We start from the raw sequence: 21868 nt of genomic DNA, 5'->3' as shown, positions 1-21868 counted from the left end.
AGGTGGATAAATGAAGCCGTAAACAGGCTGAAACGGTTTTATAATCAGGTTAAACGCGCAGCTGTGTGGAAATGAGCCTGGATTTCATCCCCTGAACCAAATGATGACCAAATTTATCACCTTTTTATTGGGTTTTTGACGGGTCGAACCACAAAAGGGAACCAGACAGCTTCTGGCAACTTGCATCCAACTTGTGCAGCAGCTTAATGAAATCCAGGGGGGGTCAGCGGCCTCTCCGGCTCCATCACAGACACAGAAGCCATTTAATACGAGTTTAATACAACTCACACACAGTTATGTGTCGTGCAAACTGCAGCGAACTCTTTCTGGAGATGATCTCAAGCTCCTTCCCACCCTGTGAACAGTTAATCTGCTCAAATCAACACAAAAAGCTGCTCTCCAGGCTGGAACTGCTGATCCGCAGTGAGCAGGTCTGTGCAGCGCTGCAGTGGAGTGAGGGGAGGTGGACGCACCGGATTGGTCAGCGGTTTGAGTGGCAGGATGGCTGACCTCAGGTCAGCACCCCCCGTGTCACCACCCACAGACGGCTGCAGTATAAAGGCTGCAGAACATCGCCATCCTCCGTCTCTGGATGCTCAGCTTCTGCCTGCAGACGCACAGCAGTGAGAGCGGCGGCCCTCCTTTGAAACACGTGTAAGACGATGAATCTGTCGGGTTTTAGCTGCTTTTCTGTCTTAAGGTGATGTTGACTGCAGGGTTTGTCAGATTAGATGAATATCTTTGTGCTCTGGCTCCACTTTAAGGTGTTTTAAGATGTTTTTGCAGTGAAATGTGGGTTCAAACATATTGAAAATGTTGTATAAATCACTTTATGATGTGCTTTTAAAGGAAGGGAAGCGGAAACCTGGCTGTTGTTGAACAGAGGGGGATATTTCTCAGGTGCTTTTCACCCTGTGGGGCAGAAAAACCTCTTTTTGCATCCTTAAAGCGGTCTTAAGATTCATCCTGATGCGTAAAAACTCTGTGTTTCAACACGGTTTCCCGACACATTGAGTTGACTTTATTCGATTTCTCCTCAGACAACAATGACCGACCTGGAGACCTCGATGGCGACCATCATTGCTGTGTTTCAGAAGTATTCGGAAAGAGAAGGAGACAAGCACAAACTGAAGAAGAGCGAGCTGAAGGATCTGCTTCACGACGAGCTGCCGGACCTGATGGGGGTGAGCAGGCAGATCTCTGATGCTTTAACAGCTCTGAAAAGTTGATAAAAGAGGAGAAAAGAGGATAAAAGAGCTTGCTGTTTGTGTCCTGATGTGAACCCGTCCCCCCCCCCCCCCGCAGCACGTCAAAGACCAGTCCACGCTGGACAGCATGATGGAGAGCCTGGACGGCGACGGCGACTCCGAGTGCAACTTCCAGGAGTTCATGACGTTCGTCTCTATGGTTACCATCTGTTGCCACGAGTTCTTTGAAGAAGACGAGTGAGGAGGCAAAGGGGGGGGGGGGAGCTACAGCAAATTATAAAGAGGCTGACGCCTAGCGACGCACAAACTGTGGATGCCCTCAGAGCAGCGCAGGGCGGCTGGAGAAGTTCGGTAGTTTCTCATTTCCTGTTCGGTTCTAGATGCCTAGACGGCTTTTACGCTCTTCAGAAAGTTACGAAAGTAGTGAAAATGTTGTTTTTATAGGGCTTACTCCTGCTTCTTTACTGTAAAGCAACTTGAGAATAATTTCAGAGCACATGCTGTGAGTCAGTTTTAGCCTCAAATAAGCAAAGCAATCAATAATCAATTTGTTAAGTTAAGTTTGTTCTGTTTCTGTAAATCACGCCGGCTGGAGGTTTTCTGACGTGTTTTAGTGCTGGTGGCTCAAGCAAAATTTAATTTCAGGCTAAAACAAGTTGATTCACACTGAGAAATCGAATTAAAGTCGGAAAACCATCCAAAAATGTTTCATAAACAGGTTTAAAAACTGTTTAGAAACAGGTTTAAAATGATGTAAAACTTGTTTAGAAACTTGTTTAAAAAAACTTGTTTAGAAACTTGTTAAAAAACTTGTTAAAAATGATGTAAAACTTGTTAAAAACTTGTTAAAAACTTGTTAAAAACCTTGTTGACTATCAGACGGTTAAAGAGGATAGTTAAAAACGTGTGATTGGTTAGTTTTGGCCTCTCTTGCTCCTGCTTTAGTTGATCATTTATTAGCTGCTTAAACTTGGTCGCTGGTTTCTTTTCCTCTCCGGTTAACTGTTAAAATCTCAGTTAACTCACAAGTGAACTTGTCCTGTAGCCTCAGGAGGCAAAAACTCATCATGTGGAGATGCAAAAGGCTGCTGAGCTCAGAAGTTACTCCAAAATCTCACATTTTTGCTATTTAAAATGTCAAGAATTTAAAATTAGAAACATCCTTCTGGCTGTTGAACAACTCGTCAAAGTGAGCTGTGAAAATAATGAAGTGTAAATGTTTCCATAAATGTTTCCTCCTGCTTTGATCGACTCCAGCTGACAGCTTCCTGATGCAGTTTTAACGAAGCTTAAACTCTTAAACCGAGAAGGTTCGTCTCAGTAAACTATGAAAAGAGGCCGACTATCAGACTTTGAGCTCAATGCTGTGGCTTTAATCCTTAATTAGAGTCAAGAAACCGACTAAAGTCTGAAAGAAAAAGAGGTTTCATGTTGAATATCTACAGCCTAAAGGCACCTTTTTTAAAAAAACTGGCTGAATATGAAAAATAGGGACGAGTAAAAAGACTTTATTGGTTATTAAAAGTCTCAAAACTGCAGAAGGTGTGAAAACTGTTGGTTTCACAACACAAATTAATCCAATTTCAAGGCAACAAACTGCATCATATCTCTGTTTTCCTTGAAAATCCTGATTTATCGACATCTATTCTCTTGTGAAAGTGACACAGAAGTCATGTTTGCTGTTTCTAACATCTGGAAACACATCTGGACGGAGGTTTTAGTTGTTAAAAACACACGGTAAGGATTAGAAACCGTAATGTTGCCCTTTTAACCACCTTGTTTGTGAGTTCTAACAAAAAAAAGCACTTTTTCTTATTGCACTTTTTCAGAGTTTCAGTAATTCGCTGATATGATAACCACAGAAATCATCTAATGAGCTAAAGGAGACAAATCTAGTTGATTTTAACGTTGAAATTTAGACTAAAAGAATCAAGTGGAGGTGGATTTATAAAAATCTGCCAGTTGCTACTGAAATATTCTGGTCAGATAAACCAGTTTTCCTTGTTTTGTAGGTGAAAATAATCCCAGGATGTTGGTCTGAAACAGAGTTTAGTTCCCCTCCCTGCTTCTGCTGCAGCTTTAACTCGGTTTTAGCTCTTATTCAGAGCAAATCACACAATCTAAACCGGACAGTTCAGAGCTGGAAGTGTCCACGGAAACACTTTGGAGCACAAGAGTTTGCCTGAAATGGATTCTGCAACGTGGACGGCTGGTTTGTTTGGATGTGGATGGCATGAAATTGTGTTAAATTATCAGTTTGTGAGAGAGCTTTGTGAGAAGTGTTGAACTCAGACTGATTTAAATGGAAGTAGGTCACTGAAAGCTGCCAATTCGCAGAAAAACAACATTTTAAAATTGTCTCTGTGCAGCTACTCGACCGTAAAACATCTGTCAGAAGTGCTTTCACCCTGAAAACATCTGTTGTTCGGCACTGAGCGAGCTCTGGTAATAAAGCAACTTCCATTATTAAAGATGTGTTGTTTAAAGTGTCTGATTTCAGGTGTTTCCTGTGTAAGATGCAAAGTTGAAGAAATCAAGATAAACTGAACTCACAGACTGACTTTAACAGCGGAAACAGGTTGATTTTACACTCATTCGTGGAAAGAAACCAAGAAATTGCTGCTTTTTCTACGCTTTTTTGAGGGCAAACCCAACAGAGACTTGTTTAAAGCTAAATAAATGAACCTCAGAGGGGGAATCTGTGTGAATATAAACGCTGAAATGACTGAAAAACATGTCAAAACATTAAAAAGGGCGCTCGTTTGCTGGTAATTCAGTCGCCATGGTTACATGCTTTGTCTTTATTTTGACAACTTGCCAAAACCAAAGAGTACGGCCTCGTATTTTAAGCTCTGTGACAAATGTTCTGAAGTAAAATGTCAGGTTTTAGTCAACAGAAGCCAGACGGTGTTGTTTCACAGGTATGTTTAGGTCTAACTCTGCTGCTGATGTGTTGTTGCCACGGTAACCCTGCTCCTTAAAGGCTCGAGGCCAGATCAGACCAGGGTTAGCTTTGCAGTGCTTTGTTTGACTTACACAGACATGTGGGCTCAGGTTATAAAGGGACAGCTGAACCAGAACCAGCTGGTTCATGCTTTTCTATCATTATTAATCTGTCAAATACAGTTTGTCAGTCTTATCAGGCTACTTTTTATTTATAAATGCACTCATATCTGGCTGAGAATAAGAAAATAAGGACACGTTTTAGCATTATTCAGCCCATCCTCCCGCAGCCTGCAGGACAGCACCACCTGCTGGACACCATGAGGTGATGCACAAGAGGAAAAAAGAGCTGAAACGTGAAGGAAAACAGAGGGAAGCGTCACAGATATGTGGAAGAAACGCAGCAAACAGCAGCTGTGAGAGGATGAGAACAAACCGGCTACAGTTCGGAGGATCTGTTGGATAAACTGCTGCAGAATAAAGCCGGAGGCCGCGGATTTTAACCCAAAACTGAGTAAGTTTAAGCACTTTTTGCTGCCATCAGACTCCTGCTGGGCCGGTTCACATCATAACTTCTGGGGTTGAAACATGCAGCGCTGGGAGGAAGAAGTGTGGAAATCCACCGCCTCCTCTGAAGAAAGGGAGTTCATTTTATGCGTGTTAACAGATGATGCAAGCGGCGCTGTCAGCTGCACACTTCCAGACATCTGCAGGCTGTTTGGCATCGCAGGGGCGGAGTCAGCGCCCCGGCCGGCCGGAGGGGGAGCCGACCTCCACCCGGGGGACTGACACCACACCCATCTGACAGGCTCTGGGCGCCGGCCAGCTCACATTTGGCTGTTTCTTCCTCTTCTTTGGAGATTAAAGCGCTGCTGGCTGAGAACTGGTGAGTTTGTTTGTAACTTTGTGCTTTTAGATCGACAAAATGTTTGCTTTTTACACATGTTTGCTTTGTTTTTTTACTTACTTACAAGGCATTTAATAATGTTAAAGGAGATGCCAGTGATGTTGTGCAGCCTAACCTCCCTGAAGCTGTAGGAGTACTCTGACTCAGTTTAATAAAACCTGATTACCGCCTCGTATGGTCTGCAGCTGAGTTTTAAAAGCATGACTCTTCAGTTTCTGACTCAGTATGTGGACAAAAAGAGGCCCAAAGTTCCCTTAAAATACTCAAAATGTGGTAATAAATTATTATTTTGCAAGAAGTGCGTCATGAAGTCCAAACAAAAAGTCTTTGGATGTCTTTCTGAATATTTCATCCAGCGTATAAACTATTTTTAACTATTTTTTCTTCTCAGTTTTATCTTGTGAAGCCCTTTAATAACACTTCATGTGACTCTTCTTGAGCTGTCGGTTGGTCTCCTGCTCTGATGAAATCCAGCGCTGCTCATGGTTCCCAGAGGATGAATCCTCATGACTCTTCTTCTGTGGTTTTCCCCTCCAGGTTGACTTCATCATGGACGCTGACACGACTCCCAGCCCGTGGGTTCAGACTCACACAGCCTCTCCTTTCTCAGAGCTTGTGACCAAGATCGGGAAGAAGAACGGTGCGTCTAACGTTTTCTTTGCTCTAATTTGCTGGAATGATGCGGTTATTTATCAGGTTTATTATGCACAAATGAAACAGTTTAAGGGTAAAGCTAAACCAGCTCTCATTCCCAGGCTCTTAACATCATTCTGCAGAGTTACCAAACTCAGCTTCAGCCCTTTTTCCACTTCCTTGTTGTCATCAACCTGCTGTTTCCTGGAGGTTTTCTGTGCCAACGTGACGTTTCAGCATTAAAACCTCTCAGTTGGGTGTAAATGCAACGCTTCATAGTTTTAAACAGAGCTTTCCCCTCAGTTTTCATGAGGGATGATAAAAGCCTGAAACAATTCTCCATCCATGATGATGTTTTATATGAGCATACAGTCTGAGGCTAACTGTTTCCCTTTGTTTCCAGTGTTTGTGCTAAGCTACGCTAACCAGCTCTTGACAGGAGCTTCTTATTGAGAAAATCCTGAAATGTAATTTATTTCTAGCCCTTTACAACAATCCATTTCGGTACCAAAGTGCTTTACAGCAGATAATAAATAAAGAAAAGAATAAGTAAAAAACAAGAAAATAACAGTAAACGCAATAAAATACAGCAAAATTGAATAAGATAATATAGAAGAGTCACCATATTACTGGGTATTAAAAGCCATCTGAAATAAGTAGGTTTTTAGCCCAGATTTAAAGAGGCCCAGGTCAGAAATAAGACGCATCTGGGGGGGGGGGGGGGGGGGGCTTATTCCAGAGCCTGGGGGCAGCAGCAGAAAAGGCTCGGTCACCCCAGGGCTTGTATTTTGACCTGAACACTTCCAGCTAAAGTTGATTTGTTGACCTCAGAGCTCTGCCAGGGTTACAGTTAAAAGCTCAGATAAATACGATGGGGTGAGGCCGTTAAGAGCTTTAAAAACAAACTTTAAAAGTTTAAAATCAGTTCTATAAAGGACAGGAAGCCAGTGAAGGGAGTTAAGAACAGGAGTGATGTGCACAGGTCTGTTAGTGTTGGTTAAAAGCAGCATTTTGCACCAGTTGAAGGCGACTGAGAGAAGCTGGGAGACGCCGACATAGAGTCCATCGCAGTCGTCTGACCTTGAACTTATTAGGGCAGGGAGGCTTTCTCAAGGTCGTCACGGCTTAAAAACATTTGAACTTTGGCCAGGAGACGCAGCTGGAAAAAACTAGTCCTGAAAACACTGTTAATTTGTTTGTCAAACTTCAGATGAGTGTCAAAGGTCAAAGGTCACTCCCAGATTTCTGACGGTTGACCTGAGCTTTGAAGACAAGGTGCTAAAGTCGGCCGTCACAGTTTCCCCAAACACAATACATTCAGTTTTATCATCATTTAAATGTAGAAAGTTCTGGGAGAAATGCGTTATTGGTGCCGAGTCTTTTATCGAACGTTAGGGTTCAGAAGCAGTCATTTTTAGACCGTTTTAAGGTGTTTATCCAGATAGAAACGACCATTTCACCAGAGTGAAGGTAACGGACGAAGAGCCTCCCTGCTGTGGACCAGTGGAGGGTTTGTGTGCAGCAGGGAGTGTCTTATCATCTTATCAGCCTGAGCAAGTGTGACGCCTCGGGGGGGTGTCGCCGTGGTGATAAGAGCTGACTCGCCGGCTGGCGTTTCCACAGCAGGGCCGAACAGGGCCAAAGCAGGCTAATAACAGCCCTGTCCCCCAGAAATGAACTTCACACGCCTCCAAACAGCTAAAGAACAACAGATGCTCAGAGAAAGAAAGAAGGAAAGAAAGAAAGAAAGAAAGAAAGAAAGAAAGAAAGAAAGAAAGAAAGAAAGAAAGAAAGGAAGGAAAGAAAGAAAGAAAGAAAGAAAGAAAGAAAGAAAGAAAGAAAGAAAGAAAGAAAGAAAGAAAGAAAGAAAGAAAGAGAGAAAGAAAGGAAGGAAAGAAAGAAAGAAAGAAAGAGAGAAAGAAAGAAGGAAAGAAAGAAAGAAAGAGAAAGAAAGAAAGAAAGAAAAAGAGAAAGAAGGAAAGAAAGAAAGAAAGAAAGAAAGAAAGAAAGAGAAAGAAAGAAAGAAAAAGAGAAAGAAGGAAAGAAGGAAAGAAAGAAAGAAAGAAAGAAAGAAAGAGAGAAAGAGAGAGAGAGAAAGAAAAAGAGAAAGAAGGAAAGAAGGAAAGAAAGAAAGAAAGAAAGAAAGAAAGAGAGAAAGAAAGAAAGAAAGAAAGAAAGAAAGAAAGAAAGAAAGAAAGAAAGAAAGAAAGAAAGAAAGAAAGAAAGCATCAGCTTTAGTGACTAAATGAACCCGTTTTACAGGTTAAAGTATGGAACAACGTTAGTGCCACAAAAACATCAATAAATGCAAAAAGAAAATTTAACAGGAAAAACTGATTAGTGTGGATTTAATGAACAAATCTAATTCATTTGGTTTAAATCTGTTGGTTTCATTTGTTTATTGATTGAATGCAGCTTTATCTTATTAAGTGTGTTTAGTTTTTATCACTCATACGGTAATTTATGGGGTTAGAGTCATAAAGATGTAGTTTGTGGTGGTGTAAAAGATTAGAGCCTTTATTTCATATGTCAAACTAACTTTATGTAGTTTTAAGAAGTATTTCATAAAGTATTATACAGCTTTTCAATGCCAAGATGTGATAAAAATCATTTGGCTGCTCTTTTGTCACAAGTTTAGCTGAATTCAACAACAACATGTTTCACTGAGTCAAACTGAGACAAAACACAGAAGCAGTGTGTGAATAACTAAGTGTTTCCACGGGAACTCAGAGGGTAAGAAGCAGCCAGGAGCTGCTGATCAATGCTCTGATTAACTGATCAATGCTCTGATTAACTGATCATCAGTCAGTGTGAGCAGCTCTATAAAAGCAGGAGTTCTGTCAGTTTAACCCGATGCCAAGGAGAAAAGACACCAGCAATGATCTCAGAGAAGCAGCTGCTGCTGCCCATCAGTCTGGGAAGGGTTATAAGGCCATTTCCAGACTATCTGGAGTCCATCATTCTACAGAGAGAAAGATTATTCACAAGTGGAAAACATTCAGGACAGCTGTCAATCTTCCCAGGAGTGGACGTCCCAGCAAGTTCACCCCAAGGTGAAGAAGCCCAGAGCTACATCTCAGACTCTACAGGCCTCAGTTAGCATGCTAAAGGTTAAAGGTCACCCCAAGGTGAAGAAGCCCAGAGCTACATCTCAGACTCTACAGGCCTCAGTTAGCATGCTAAAGGTTAAAGGTCACCCCAAGGTGAAAAAGCCCAGAGCTACATCTCAGACTCCACAGGCCTCAGTTAGCATGTTAAAGGTTAAAGGTCACCCCAAGGTGAAAAAGCCCAGAGCTACATCTCAGACTCTCCAGGCCTCAGTTAGCATGTTAAAGGTTAAAGGTCACCCCAAGGTGAAGAAGCCCAGAGCTACATCTCAGACTCTACAGGCCTCAGTTAGCATGCTAAAGGTTAAAGGTCACCCCAAGGTGAAAAAGCCCAGAGCTACATCTCAGAGTCTACAGGCCTCAGTTAGCATGTTAAAGGTTAAAGGTCATTCCAAGGTGAAGAAGCCCAGAGCTACATCTCAGACTCCACAGGCCTCAGTTAGCATGTTAAAGGTTAAAGGTCACCCCAAGGTGAAAAAGCCCAGAGCTACATCTCAGACTCTACAGGCCTCAGTTAGCATGCTAAAGGTTAAAGGTCACCCCAAGGTGAAGAAGCCCAGAGCTACATCTCAGACTCTACAGGCCTCAGTTAGCATGCTAAAGGTTAAAGGTCACCCCAAGGTGAAAAAGCCCAGAGCTACATCTCAGAGTCTACAGGCCTCAGTTAGCATGTTAAAGGTTAAAGGTCACGGCAGCACAGTTAGAAAAAGACTGAACAAGGATGGCTTGTTTGGAAGGGCTGCAGGAGAAAGCCTCTTCTCTCTAAAAAGAACATGGCAGCACAGCTTAGGTTTGCAAAGCTGCATCTGAACAAAGCTCAAGACTTCTGGAACAATGTCCTTTGGACAGACCAGAGCAAAGTGGAGATGTTTGGTCCTAATGCACAGCAGCACGTTTGGAGGAAACCAAACACAGCATATCAGCACAAACACCTCATACCAGCTGTCAAGCACGGTGGTGGAGGGCTGATGATCTGGGCTGGTTCTGCAGCCACAGGACCTGGGCACCTTGCAGTCATTGAGTCCACCATGAACTCCTCTGGATACCAAAGTATTCTAGAGTCAGATGTGAGGCCATCTGTCCCACAGCTAAAGCTGGGCTGAAACTGGCTCATCAACAGGACAAAGATCCCAAACACAGCAGCAGATCTACAGCAGAATGTGGGAAAAAGAAGAGAATCAAGGTGTTGCAATGGTCCAGTCAGAGTCCAGACCTCAGCCTGACTGAAATGCTGTGGTGGGACCTTAAGAGAGCTGTGCAGAAACCAATGCTGCAAACCTCAATGAGCTGAAGCTGCTGGAGAGAAGAGGGCCGAGATTCCTCCAGAACCAGGAGCTGAAGGACCTTCAGTGACCTTCTGATAACTTTATCTGCAGCAAACTGAAAGAGAAAATACAGAAAGAAAACAGATTTGACTTTTTATCCCAACAGAAGCTGTGGGGAAACTCCACATTTCTCCTGATCTCCTGTGAATTTCTCCTTAAACTCTCTTTGTGCCCTAACAGATCTCTACAGTGACACGGCAGATTTCGCAGCCTTAATTGGAGGTGAGAGCTTCAGTATTTTCCTTCTCTGTTGAAGTTGTTCAAGGCAATCAGTGTGGTTAACTTCACCCATCTGTGGTCTTAATGTGTGTTACTGAACTGTGTATCTTTCATTTATGCAAAAGAACGATTTAAAATGATTTAAAGTTCGATCATTTGAAGGAAGAAACGAAACAAAGCATCAAAATAAGAGGATTTGATTAATTTTTGCTTTGTTTTTGGACAAATAAACTCATCATTTGGCTCATTTTACAGCTAATTCAGTGTATTCTATCCTAAAAGTTTGGATTATAAGAACTTTAAGGATGGAGTCGAGCCTAAATTTTCTTAAATTAAACTTGATCCTAGTTTTTCTGGTGTTCTCCCAAAAGAGTAGACTTCATTTATCATCCTCCATCCAGCAGAGTTTGTTGGGTTTTATGGGAATAAACAGGATTATTAGTGCATGTACGTGCACCTTGTATCCAGCACAGTTTGTTGGGTTTTATGGGAATAAACAGGATTATTAGTGCATGTACGTGCACCTTGTATCCAGCAGAGTTTGTTGGGTTTTATGGGAATAAACAGGATTATTAGTGCATGTACGTGCACCTTGTATCCAGCACAGTTTGTTGGGTTTCATGGGAATAAACAGGATTATTAGTGCATGTACGTGCACCTTGTATCCAGCAGAGTTTGTTGGGTTTTATGGGAATAAACAGGATTATTAGTGCATGTACGTGCACCTTGTATCCAGCAGAGTTTGTTGGGTTTTATGGGAATAAACAGGACTATTAGTGCATGTACGTGCACCTTGTATCCAGCAGAGTTGGTTGGGTTTTATGGGAATAAACAGGATTATTAGTGCATGTACGTGCACCTTGTATCCTGCACAGTTTGTTGGGTTTTATGGGAATAAACAGGATTATTAGTGCATGTACGTGCACCTTGTATCCAGCACAGTTTGTTGGGTTTTATGGGAATAAACAGGATTATTAGTGCATGTACGTGCACCTTGTATCCAGCAGAGTTTGTTGGGTTTTATGGGAATAAACAGGACTATTAGTGCATGTACGTGCACCTTGTATCCAGCAGAGTTGGTTGGGTTTTATGGGAATAAACAGGATTATTAGTGCATGTACGTGCACCTTGTACCCAGCACAGTTTGTTGGGTTTTATGGGAATAAACAGGATTATTAGTGCATGTACGTGCACCTTGTATCCAGCACAGTTTGTTGGGTTTTATGGGAATAAACAGGATTATTAGTGCATGTACGTGCACCTTGTATCCAGCAGAGTTGGTTGGGTTTTATGGGAATAAACAGGATTATTAGTGCATGTACGTGCACCTTGTATCCAGCAGTTTGTTGGGTTTCATGGGAATAAACAGGATTATTAGTGCATGTACGTGCACCTTGTACCCAGCACAGTTTGTTGGGTTTTATGGGAATAAACAGGATTATTAGTGCATGTACGTGCACCTTGTATCCAGCAGAGTTTGTTGGGTTTTATGGGAATAAACAGGATTATTAGTGCATGTACGTGCACCTTGTATCCTGCACAGTTTGTTGGGTTTTATGGGAATAAACAGGATTATTAGTGCATGTACGTGCACCTTGTACCCAGCACAGTTTGTTGGGTTTTATGGGAATAAACAGGATTATTAGTGCATGTACGTGCACCTTGTATCCAGCAGTTTGTTGGGTTTCATGGGAATAAACAGGATTATTAGTGCATGTACGTGCACCTTGTATCCTGCACAGTTTGTTGGGTTTTATGGGAATAAACAGGATTATTAGTGCATGTACGTGCACCTTGTATCCAGCAGTTTGTTGGGTTTCATGGGAATAAACAGGATTATTAGTGCATGTACGTGCACCTTGTATCCTGCACAGTTTGTTGGGTTTTATGGGAATAAACAGGATTATTAGTGCATGTACGTGCACCTTGTATCCAGCACAGTTTGTTGGGTTTTATGGGAATAAACAGGATTATTAGTGCATGTACGTGCACCTTGTATCCAGCAGAGTTTGTTGGGTTTTATGGGAATAAACAGGATTATTAGTGCATGTACGTGCACCTTGTATCCTGCACAGTTTGTTGGGTTTTATGGGAATAAACAGGATTATTAGTGCATGTACGTGCACCTTGTATCCAGCACAGTTTGTTGGGTTTTATGGGAATAAACAGGATTATTAGTGCATGTACGTGCACCTTGTATCCAGCACAGTTTGTTGGGTTTTATGGGAATAAACAGGATTATTAGTGCATGTACGTGCACCTTGTATCCAGCAGTTTGTTGGGTTTTATGGGAATAAACAGGATTATTAGTGCATGTACGTGCACCTTGTATCCAGCAGAGTTTGTTGGGTTTTATGGGAATAAACAGGATTATTAGTGCATGTACGTGCACCTTGTACCCAGCAGTTTGTTGGGTTTTATGGGAATAAACAGGATTATTAGTGCATGTACGTGCACCTTGTACCCAGCACAGTTTGTTGGGTTTTATGGGAATAAACAGGATTATTAGTGCATGTACGTGCACCTTGTATCCAGCACAGTTTGTTGGGTTTTATGGGAATAAACAGGATTATTAGTGCATGTACGTGCACCTTGTACCCGGCACAGTTTGTTGGGTTTTATGGGAATAAACAGGATTATTAGTGCATGTACGTGCACCTTGTATCCAGCAGAGTTTGTTGGGTTTCATGGGAATAAACAGGACTATTAGTGCATGTACGTGCACCTTGTATCCAGCACAGTTTGTTGGGTTTTATGGGAATAAACAGGATTATAAGTGCATGTACGTGCACCTTGTATCCAGCAGAGTTGGTTGGGTTTTATGGGAATAAACAGGATTATTAGTGCATGTACGTGCACCTTGTATCCAGCACAGTTTGTTGGGTTTTATGGGAATAAACAGGATTATTAGTGCATGTACGTGCACCTTGTATCCAGCACAGTTTGTCGGGTTTTATGGGAATAAACAGGACTATTAGTGCATGTACGTGCACCTTGTATCCAGCACAGTTGGTTGGGTTTTATGGGAATAAACAGGATTATTAGTGCATGTACGTGCACCTTGTACCCAGCACAGTTTGTTGGGTTTTATGGGAATAAACAGGATTATTAGTGCATGTACGTGCACCTTGTATCCAGCACAGTTTGTTGGGTTTTATGGGAATAAACAGGATTATTAGTGCATGTACGTGCACCTTGTACCCAGCACAGTTTGTTGGGTTTTATGGGAATAAACAGGATTATTAGTGCATGTACGTGCACCTTGTATCCAGCAGAGTTTGTTGGGTTTTATGGGAATAAACAGGATTATTAGTGCATGTACGTGCACCTTGTATCCAGCACAGTTTGTTGGGTTTTATGGGAATAAACAGGATTATTAGTGCATGTACGTGCACCTTGTATCCAGCACAGTTTGTTGGGTTTTATGGGGATAAACAGGATTATTAGTGCATGTACGTGCACCTTGTACCCAGCACAGTTTGTTGGGTTTTATGGGAATAAACAGGATTATTAGTGCATGTACGTGCACCTTGTACCCAGCAGTTTGATGGGTTTTATGGGAATAAACAGGATTATTAGTGCATGTACGTGCACCTTGTATCCAGCACAGTTTGTTGGGTTTTATGGGAATAAACAGGATTATTAGTGCATGTACGTGCACCTTGTATCCAGCACAGTTTGTTGGGTTTTATGGGAATAAACAGGATTATTAGTGCATGTACGTGCACCTTGTATCCAGCAGAGTTTGTTGGGTTTTATGGGAATAAACAGGATTATTAGTGCATGTACGTGCACCTTGTATCCAGCACAGTTTGTTGGGTTTTATGGGAATAAACAGGATTATTAGTGCATGTACGTGCACCTTGTATCCAGCACAGTTTGTTGGGTTTCATGGGAATAAACAGGATTATTAGTGCATGTACGTGCACCTTGTATCCAGCAGAGTTTGTTGGGTTTTATGGGAATAAACAGGATTATTAGTGCATGTACGTGCACCTTGTATCCAGCAGAGTTTGTTGGGTTTTATGGGAATAAACAGGACTATTAGTGCATGTACGTGCACCTTGTATCCAGCAGAGTTGGTTGGGTTTTATGGGAATAAACAGGATTATTAGTGCATGTACGTGCACCTTGTATCCTGCACAGTTTGTTGGGTTTTATGGGAATAAACAGGATTATTAGTGCATGTACGTGCACCTTGTATCCAGCACAGTTTGTTGGGTTTTATGGGAATAAACAGGATTATTAGTGCATGTACGTGCACCTTGTATCCAGCAGAGTTTGTTGGGTTTTATGGGAATAAACAGGACTATTAGTGCATGTACGTGCACCTTGTATCCAGCAGAGTTGGTTGGGTTTTATGGGAATAAACAGGATTATTAGTGCATGTACGTGCACCTTGTACCCAGCACAGTTTGTTGGGTTTTATGGGAATAAACAGGATTATTAGTGCATGTACGTGCACCTTGTATCCAGCACAGTTTGTTGGGTTTTATGGGAATAAACAGGATTATTAGTGCATGTACGTGCACCTTGTATCCAGCAGAGTTGGTTGGGTTTTATGGGAATAAACAGGATTATTAGTGCATGTACGTGCACCTTGTATCCAGCAGTTTGTTGGGTTTCATGGGAATAAACAGGATTATTAGTGCATGTACGTGCACCTTGTACCCAGCACAGTTTGTTGGGTTTTATGGGAATAAACAGGATTATTAGTGCATGTACGTGCACCTTGTATCCAGCAGAGTTTGTTGGGTTTTATGGGAATAAACAGGATTATTAGTGCATGTACGTGCACCTTGTATCCTGCACAGTTTGTTGGGTTTTATGGGAATAAACAGGATTATTAGTGCATGTACGTGCACCTTGTACCCAGCACAGTTTGTTGGGTTTTATGGGAATAAACAGGATTATTAGTGCATGTACGTGCACCTTGTATCCAGCAGTTTGTTGGGTTTCATGGGAATAAACAGGATTATTAGTGCATGTACGTGCACCTTGTATCCTGCACAGTTTGTTGGGTTTTATGGGAATAAACAGGATTATTAGTGCATGTACGTGCACCTTGTATCCAGCAGTTTGTTGGGTTTCATGGGAATAAACAGGATTATTAGTGCATGTACGTGCACCTTGTATCCTGCACAGTTTGTTGGGTTTTATGGGAATAAACAGGATTATTAGTGCATGTACGTGCACCTTGTATCCAGCACAGTTTGTTGGGTTTTATGGGAATAAACAGGATTATTAGTGCATGTACGTGCACCTTGTATCCAGCAGAGTTTGTTGGGTTTTATGGGAATAAACAGGATTATTAGTGCATGTACGTGCACCTTGTATCCTGCACAGTTTGTTGGGTTTTATGGGAATAAACAGGATTATTAGTGCATGTACGTGCACCTTGTATCCAGCACAGTTTGTTGGGTTTTATGGGAATAAACAGGATTATTAGTGCATGTACGTGCACCTTGTATCCAGCACAGTTTGTTGGGTTTTATGGGAATAAACAGGATTATTAGTGCATGTACGTGCACCTTGTATCCAGCAGTTTGTTGGGTTTTATGGGAATAAACAGGATTATTAGTGCATGTACGTGCACCTTGTATCCAGCAGAGTTTGTTGGGTTTTATGGGAATAAACAGGATTATTAGTGCATGTACGTGCACCTTGTACCCAGCAGTTTGTTGGGTTTTATGGGAATAAACAGGATTATTAGTGCATGTACGTGCACCTTGTACCCAGCACAGTTTGTTGGGTTTTATGGGAATAAACAGGATTATTAGTGCATGTACGTGCACCTTGTATCCAGCACAGTTTGTTGGGTTTTATGGGAATAAACAGGATTATTAGTGCATGTACGTGCACCTTGTACCCGGCACAGTTTGTTGGGTTTTATGGGAATAAACAGGATTATTAGTGCATGTACGTGCACCTTGTATCCAGCAGAGTTTGTTGGGTTTCATGGGAATAAACAGGACTATTAGTGCATGTACGTGCACCTTGTATCCAGCACAGTTTGTTGGGTTTTATGGGAATAAACAGGATTATAAGTGCATGTACGTGCACCTTGTATCCAGCAGAGTTGGTTGGGTTTTATGGGAATAAACAGGATTATTAGTGCATGTACGTGCACCTTGTATCCAGCACAGTTTGTTGGGTTTTATGGGAATAAACAGGATTATTAGTGCATGTACGTGCACCTTGTATCCAGCACAGTTTGTCGGGTTTTATGGGAATAAACAGGACTATTAGTGCATGTACGTGCACCTTGTATCCAGCACAGTTGGTTGGGTTTTATGGGAATAAACAGGATTATTAGTGCATGTACGTGCACCTTGTACCCAGCACAGTTTGTTGGGTTTTATGGGAATAAACAGGATTATTAGTGCATGTACGTGCACCTTGTATCCAGCACAGTTTGTTGGGTTTTATGGGAATAAACAGGATTATTAGTGCATGTACGTGCACCTTGTACCCAGCACAGTTTGTTGGGTTTTATGGGAATAAACAGGATTATTAGTGCATGTACGTGCACCTTGTATCCAGCAGAGTTTGTTGGGTTTTATGGGAATAAACAGGATTATTAGTGCATGTACGTGCACCTTGTATCCAGCACAGTTTGTTGGGTTTTATGGGAATAAACAGGATTATTAGTGCATGTACGTGCACCTTGTATCCAGCACAGTTTGTTGGGTTTTATGGGGATAAACAGGATTATTAGTGCATGTACGTGCACCTTGTACCCAGCACAGTTTGTTGGGTTTTATGGGAATAAACAGGATTATTAGTGCATGTACGTGCACCTTGTACCCAGCAGTTTGATGGGTTTTATGGGAATAAACAGGATTATTAGTGCATGTACGTGCACCTTGTATCCAGCACAGTTTGTTGGGTTTTATGGGAATAAACAGGATTATTAGTGCATGTACGTGCACCTTGTATCCAGCACAGTTTGTTGGGTTTTATGGGAATAAACAGGATTATTAGTGCATGTACGTGCACCTTGTATCCAGCAGAGTTTGTTGGGTTTTATGGGAATAAACAGGATTATTAGTGCATGTACGTGCACCTTGTATCCAGCACAGTTTGTTGGGTTTTATGGGAATAAACAGGATTATTAGTGCATGTACGTGCACCTTGTATCCAGCACAGTTTGTTGGGTTTTATGGGAATAAACAGGATTATTAGTGCATGTACGTGCACCTTGTATCCAGCAGAGTTTGTTGGGTTTTATGGGAATAAACAGGATTATTAGTGCATGTACGTGCACCTTGTATCCAGCAGAGTTTGTTGGGTTTTATGGGAATAAACAGGATTATTAGTGCATGTACGTGCACCTTGTATCCAGCACAGTTTGTTGGGTTTTATGGGAATAAACAGGATTATTAGTGCATGTACGTGCACCTTGTATCCAGCACAGTTTGTTGGGTTTTATGGGAATAAACAGGATTATTAGTGCATGTACGTGCACCTTGTATCCAGCACAGTTTGTTGGGTTTTATGGGAATAAACAGGATTATTAGTGCATGTACGTGCACCTTGTATCCAGCAGTTTGTTGGGTTTTATGGGAATAAACAGGATTATTAGTGCATGTACGTGCACCTTATATCCAGCACATTTTTTTGGGTTTTATGGGAATAAACAGGATTATTAGTGCATGTACGTGCACCTTGTATCCAGCACAGTTTGTTGGGTTTTATGGAATAAACAGGATTATTAGTGCATGTACGTGCACCTTGTATCCAGCAGTTTGTTGGGTTTTATGGGAATAAACAGGATTATTAGTGCATGTACGTGCACCTTGTATCCAGCAGAGTTTGTTGGGTTTTATGGGAATAAACAGGATTATTAGTGCATGTACGTGCACCTTGTATCCAGCACAGTTTGTTGGGTTTTATGGGAATAAACAGGATTATTAGTGCATGTACGTGCACCTTGTATCCAGCAGTTTGTTGGGTTTTATGGGAATAAACAGGATTATTAGTGCATGTACGTGCACCTTGTATCCAGCAGAGTTTGTTGGGTTTTATGGGAATAAACAGGATTATTAGTGCATGTACGTGCACCTTGTATCCAGCACAGTTTGTTGGGTTTTATGGGAATAAACAGGATTATTAGTGCATGTACGTGCACCTTGTATCCAGCACAGTTTGTTGGGTTTTATGGGAATAAACAGGATTATTAGTGCATGTACGTGCACCTTGTATCCAGCACAGTTTGTTGGGTTTTATGGGGATAAACAGGATTATTAGTGCATGTACGTGCACCTTGTATCCAGCAGAGTTTGTTGGGTTTTATGGGAATAAACAGGATTATTAGTGCATGTACGTGCACCTTGTATCCAGCACAGTTTGTTGGGTTTTATGGGAATAAACAGGATTATTAGTGCATGTACGTGCACCTTGTATCCAGCAGTTTGTTGGGTTTTATGGGAATAAACAGGATTATTAGTGCATGTACGTGCACCTTGTATCCAGCACAGTTTGTTGGGTTTTATGGGAATAAACAGGATTATTAGTGCATGTACGTGCACCTTGTATCCAGCAGTTTGTTGGGTTTTATGGGAATAAACAGGATTATTAGTGCATGTACGTGCACCTTGTATCCAGCACAGTTTGTTGGGTTTTATGGGAATAAACAGGATTATTAGTGCATGTACGTGCACCTTGTATCCAGCAGAGTTTGTTGGGTTTTATGGGAATAAACAGGATTATTAGTGCATGTACGTGCACCTTGTATCCAGCAGTTTGTTGGGTTTTATGGGAATAAACAGGATTATTAGTGCATGTACGTGCACCTTGTATCCAGCACAGTTTGTTGGGTTTTATGGGAATAAACAGGATTATTAGTGCATGTACGTGCACCTTGGATCCAGCAGTTTGTTGGGTTTTATGGGAATAAACAGGACTATAGTTGCAGCTGCAGCATGACGCCATGTTTTTTCTCACAGGAGTCGTCAGCGTCGTGCTGCTGCTGTTCATCTGTACAATCGCAGTTCTTCTGTGGTGCCTGTCCAGACAAAAAGGTTCGTACGACACGAACGAGGCAGACGACGACGACGACGACGACGATGACGTCGGCTCCGACGCGGCGCTGCAGTCCAAAGCACCTCTGAAGCCCAAAGAGGACGACTAAAGGGAGCCGTGCTGGTCTCCCACCTGAGTTACAGTCAAGCTGAGGACGGATAGCTTTGTAGATGCAGGAGAAGAAAGACTTTTTCCCCAAATGAGCAACTGTGTAGACAGGCGCCACCACCTGGTAGCAAAATGTAACTGCGCTTTTATTCAGTCCGTTTTAACCGAGTGAAGCTTAAATCTGGGCTTGTTTTAGGCCGACTGCGCCTCACCTGAAGTGGACCAGAGCAGCCAGAGCAGCTCTGAGGCCCCAGAGGAGCTCCAGAGGAGCTCCAGAGGAGCCGTGAGGCCCCAGAGGAGCCCCTGAGGCCCCAGAGGAGCTCTGAGGCCCCAGAGCAGCCAGCTGCAGACGGAGGAGTTAGAAACAGTTTAACTTAGCAGACACTTCTCTGTTGAATCTTTAAAGGAGGCAGAAACTTTAAAACTATCCAAATCAAAGCTCCCACCACATGTCAGACTGCTGAGGAAACATTTCAACAACCAGATAAGAGCAGAGCCACACATTTCCCATCATGCCTTTTCTCACCTGAGGCCCCAGAGCAGCTCCAGAGGAGCCCTGAGGCCCCAGAGAAGCTGCAGAGGAGCCCTGAGGCCCCAGAGAAGCTGCAGAGGAGCTCCAGAGGAGCCCCAGAGGAGCTCTGAGGCCCCAGAGAAGCTCCAGAGGAGCTCCAGAGGAGCCCTGAGGCCCCAGAGGAGCTCTGAGACCCCAGAGGAGCTCCAAAGGAGCCCCAGAGGAGCCGTGAGGCCCCAGAGGAGCCCTGAGGAGCTCCAGAGGAGCTCCAGAGGAGCCCTGAGGCCCCAGAGCAGCCAGCTGCAGACGGAGGAGTTAGAAACAGTTTAACTTAGCAGACACTTCTCTGTTGAATGTTTAAAGGAGGCAGAAACTTTAAAACTATCCAAATCAAAGCTCCCACCACATGTCAGACTGCTGAGGAAACATTTCAACAACCAGATAAGAGCAGAGCCACACATTTCCCATCATGCCTTTTCTCACCTGAGGCCCCAGAGCAGCTCCAGAGGAGCCCTGAGGCCCCAGAGCAGCTCCAGAGGAGCCCTGAGGCCCCAGAGGAGCTCCAGTGGAGCCGTCACCTCCGGGGTCTCCAGGAGTCGAGGCATCATTGGAGATGTTCTGGTGATTTCTCATTTAAAGGACAGAATAAAACCACAAGGCTGAGCACAAAAACATCATCTCCAGTTTTTAACGTGTTCATTTGTTTTGTTTTGTCTCTCGTGGTCACCATGACGACCGTCTGATGCCATTCTCACAGAAACACAAAGTGACGACATCATCTGTCAGCAGGAGAAGGTCCAGCTGACACCTAAAGCGGGAGCTTTGATAGGAATGGCGCCCATTATAAAAGATGAATTAGGTTTTAAGGTCCTGACGGAGGATCAGCCGCTGGATGCTGGTGATTTTCCACCCCAATGTTGTTGTTTTTCAGCTCCTGGTGAAGACAAATGACTGGAGTTTTGACTCTGACTCACACAGCACACAGCTATGAATCAGCTGTGAAAAACGATCTGCGTAAACACCTCTGACATGTTTATATGGTCATTTTTCAAGCCAAAGCGGTGCATTTCTGTCCATTTCAAAGACTTTAAAGGCTTTGTTTCTACTGTTAGAAATAGCTTCTCATAGTTGTATCGTTTTATCTGTATTTACTGATGCTTTTATAAGAATAAACTTCACACTTTCTGACCTCTTGGTGGCTCTTTGTGAGAAGAAGAATAAATGCGCCTCCTTGTGGCCAACATGGGGAACTACACCCACCATTTTCATCCAACAGTTGAGATTATCTTCAATGGTTTTGAACAACTCTGACAGCGTGGGGGGGGGGGGGGGGGGGGGGGTTGTTCCTCAGTATTTAATGTTGCCAACAGGTAAGGATGCAGGATGGTTGATTTAGTTCAGTTTATCGAGTAATCTGATATATTTGAGGACTGATTGATGAGCTTTATCACTTCTTGCAGTGAACTGGAGGTAAAATAAAATGTCATCTGCTCACAAGCTAATGTTGGGATGGTAACTGGAAACATGGATGCCCTGGATATTGTGATTCTGGCGCATTGTAACTGCTGAAGGTGCCATGAATAATGGAAATAGTGCTGTTTTATTCCTCTATATATGATTCCATTCCTTATAATATTATTATTATGGACAGGAAACATCTCAGGGATTTAACACTTTAAGGTGTAAAGTGTTGATCTGACTCCTCTAACAGAAAACACGTAAAGCAAAGACAAAACGGATGAGGCGTGAATGGAACTGGCGCCGTCTGATTTGGGCAGGTGAGCGCGCAGGTGAGCGCGCAATCAGCGGGAACCTTTATCAGCTGCGGCTCGCTGCGGCCCGGCCTCACTGTGACGCCGGAGGCCTGGAAACGCGTCCCAATA

At 42.7% G+C, this 21868-nt stretch overlaps 2 protein-coding genes across 3 annotated transcripts; both read left to right on the top strand.

The window, feature by feature from the left end:
• The first annotated feature begins 604 nt into the window (after positions 1 to 604).
• On the top strand, positions 605 to 3679 carry s100b (S100 calcium binding protein, beta (neural)). 2 transcript variants are annotated; one of them, XM_072376696.1, is made up of 3 exons: positions 605 to 652; positions 1041 to 1184; positions 1306 to 3679. In XM_072376696.1, exons 2-3 carry the CDS (start codon positions 1047 to 1049, stop codon positions 1447 to 1449), a joined length of 282 nt encoding a protein of 93 aa, XP_072232797.1. In that variant the 5' UTR covers positions 605 to 652; positions 1041 to 1046; the 3' UTR covers positions 1450 to 3679. The 2 variants fall into 2 exon arrangements, with proteins under 2 accessions (XP_072232797.1, XP_072232718.1); XM_072376617.1 differs by having other exon boundaries at positions 628 to 700.
• Positions 3680 to 4328: 649 nt separating this feature from the next.
• gypc (glycophorin C (Gerbich blood group)) lies at positions 4329 to 21235 on the top strand. Its single transcript, XM_072376508.1, has 4 exons — positions 4329 to 5037; positions 5596 to 5698; positions 10304 to 10345; positions 19291 to 21235. Exons 2-4 carry the CDS (start codon positions 5608 to 5610, stop codon positions 19473 to 19475), a joined length of 318 nt encoding a protein of 105 aa, XP_072232609.1. The 5' UTR covers positions 4329 to 5037; positions 5596 to 5607; the 3' UTR covers positions 19476 to 21235.
• Positions 21236 to 21868: the final 633 nt, after the last annotated feature.

This window comes from Leuresthes tenuis, unplaced genomic scaffold (genome assembly GCF_036924035.1).
Source record: "Leuresthes tenuis unplaced genomic scaffold, fLeuTen1.0.hap1 SCAF_1, whole genome shotgun sequence".
NCBI classification, from domain to species: Eukaryota; Metazoa; Chordata; class Actinopteri; order Atheriniformes; family Atherinopsidae; genus Leuresthes; species Leuresthes tenuis.
Note: the sequence above shows the minus strand (reverse complement) of the source record. Positions and strands in the feature narration are given on the sequence as shown.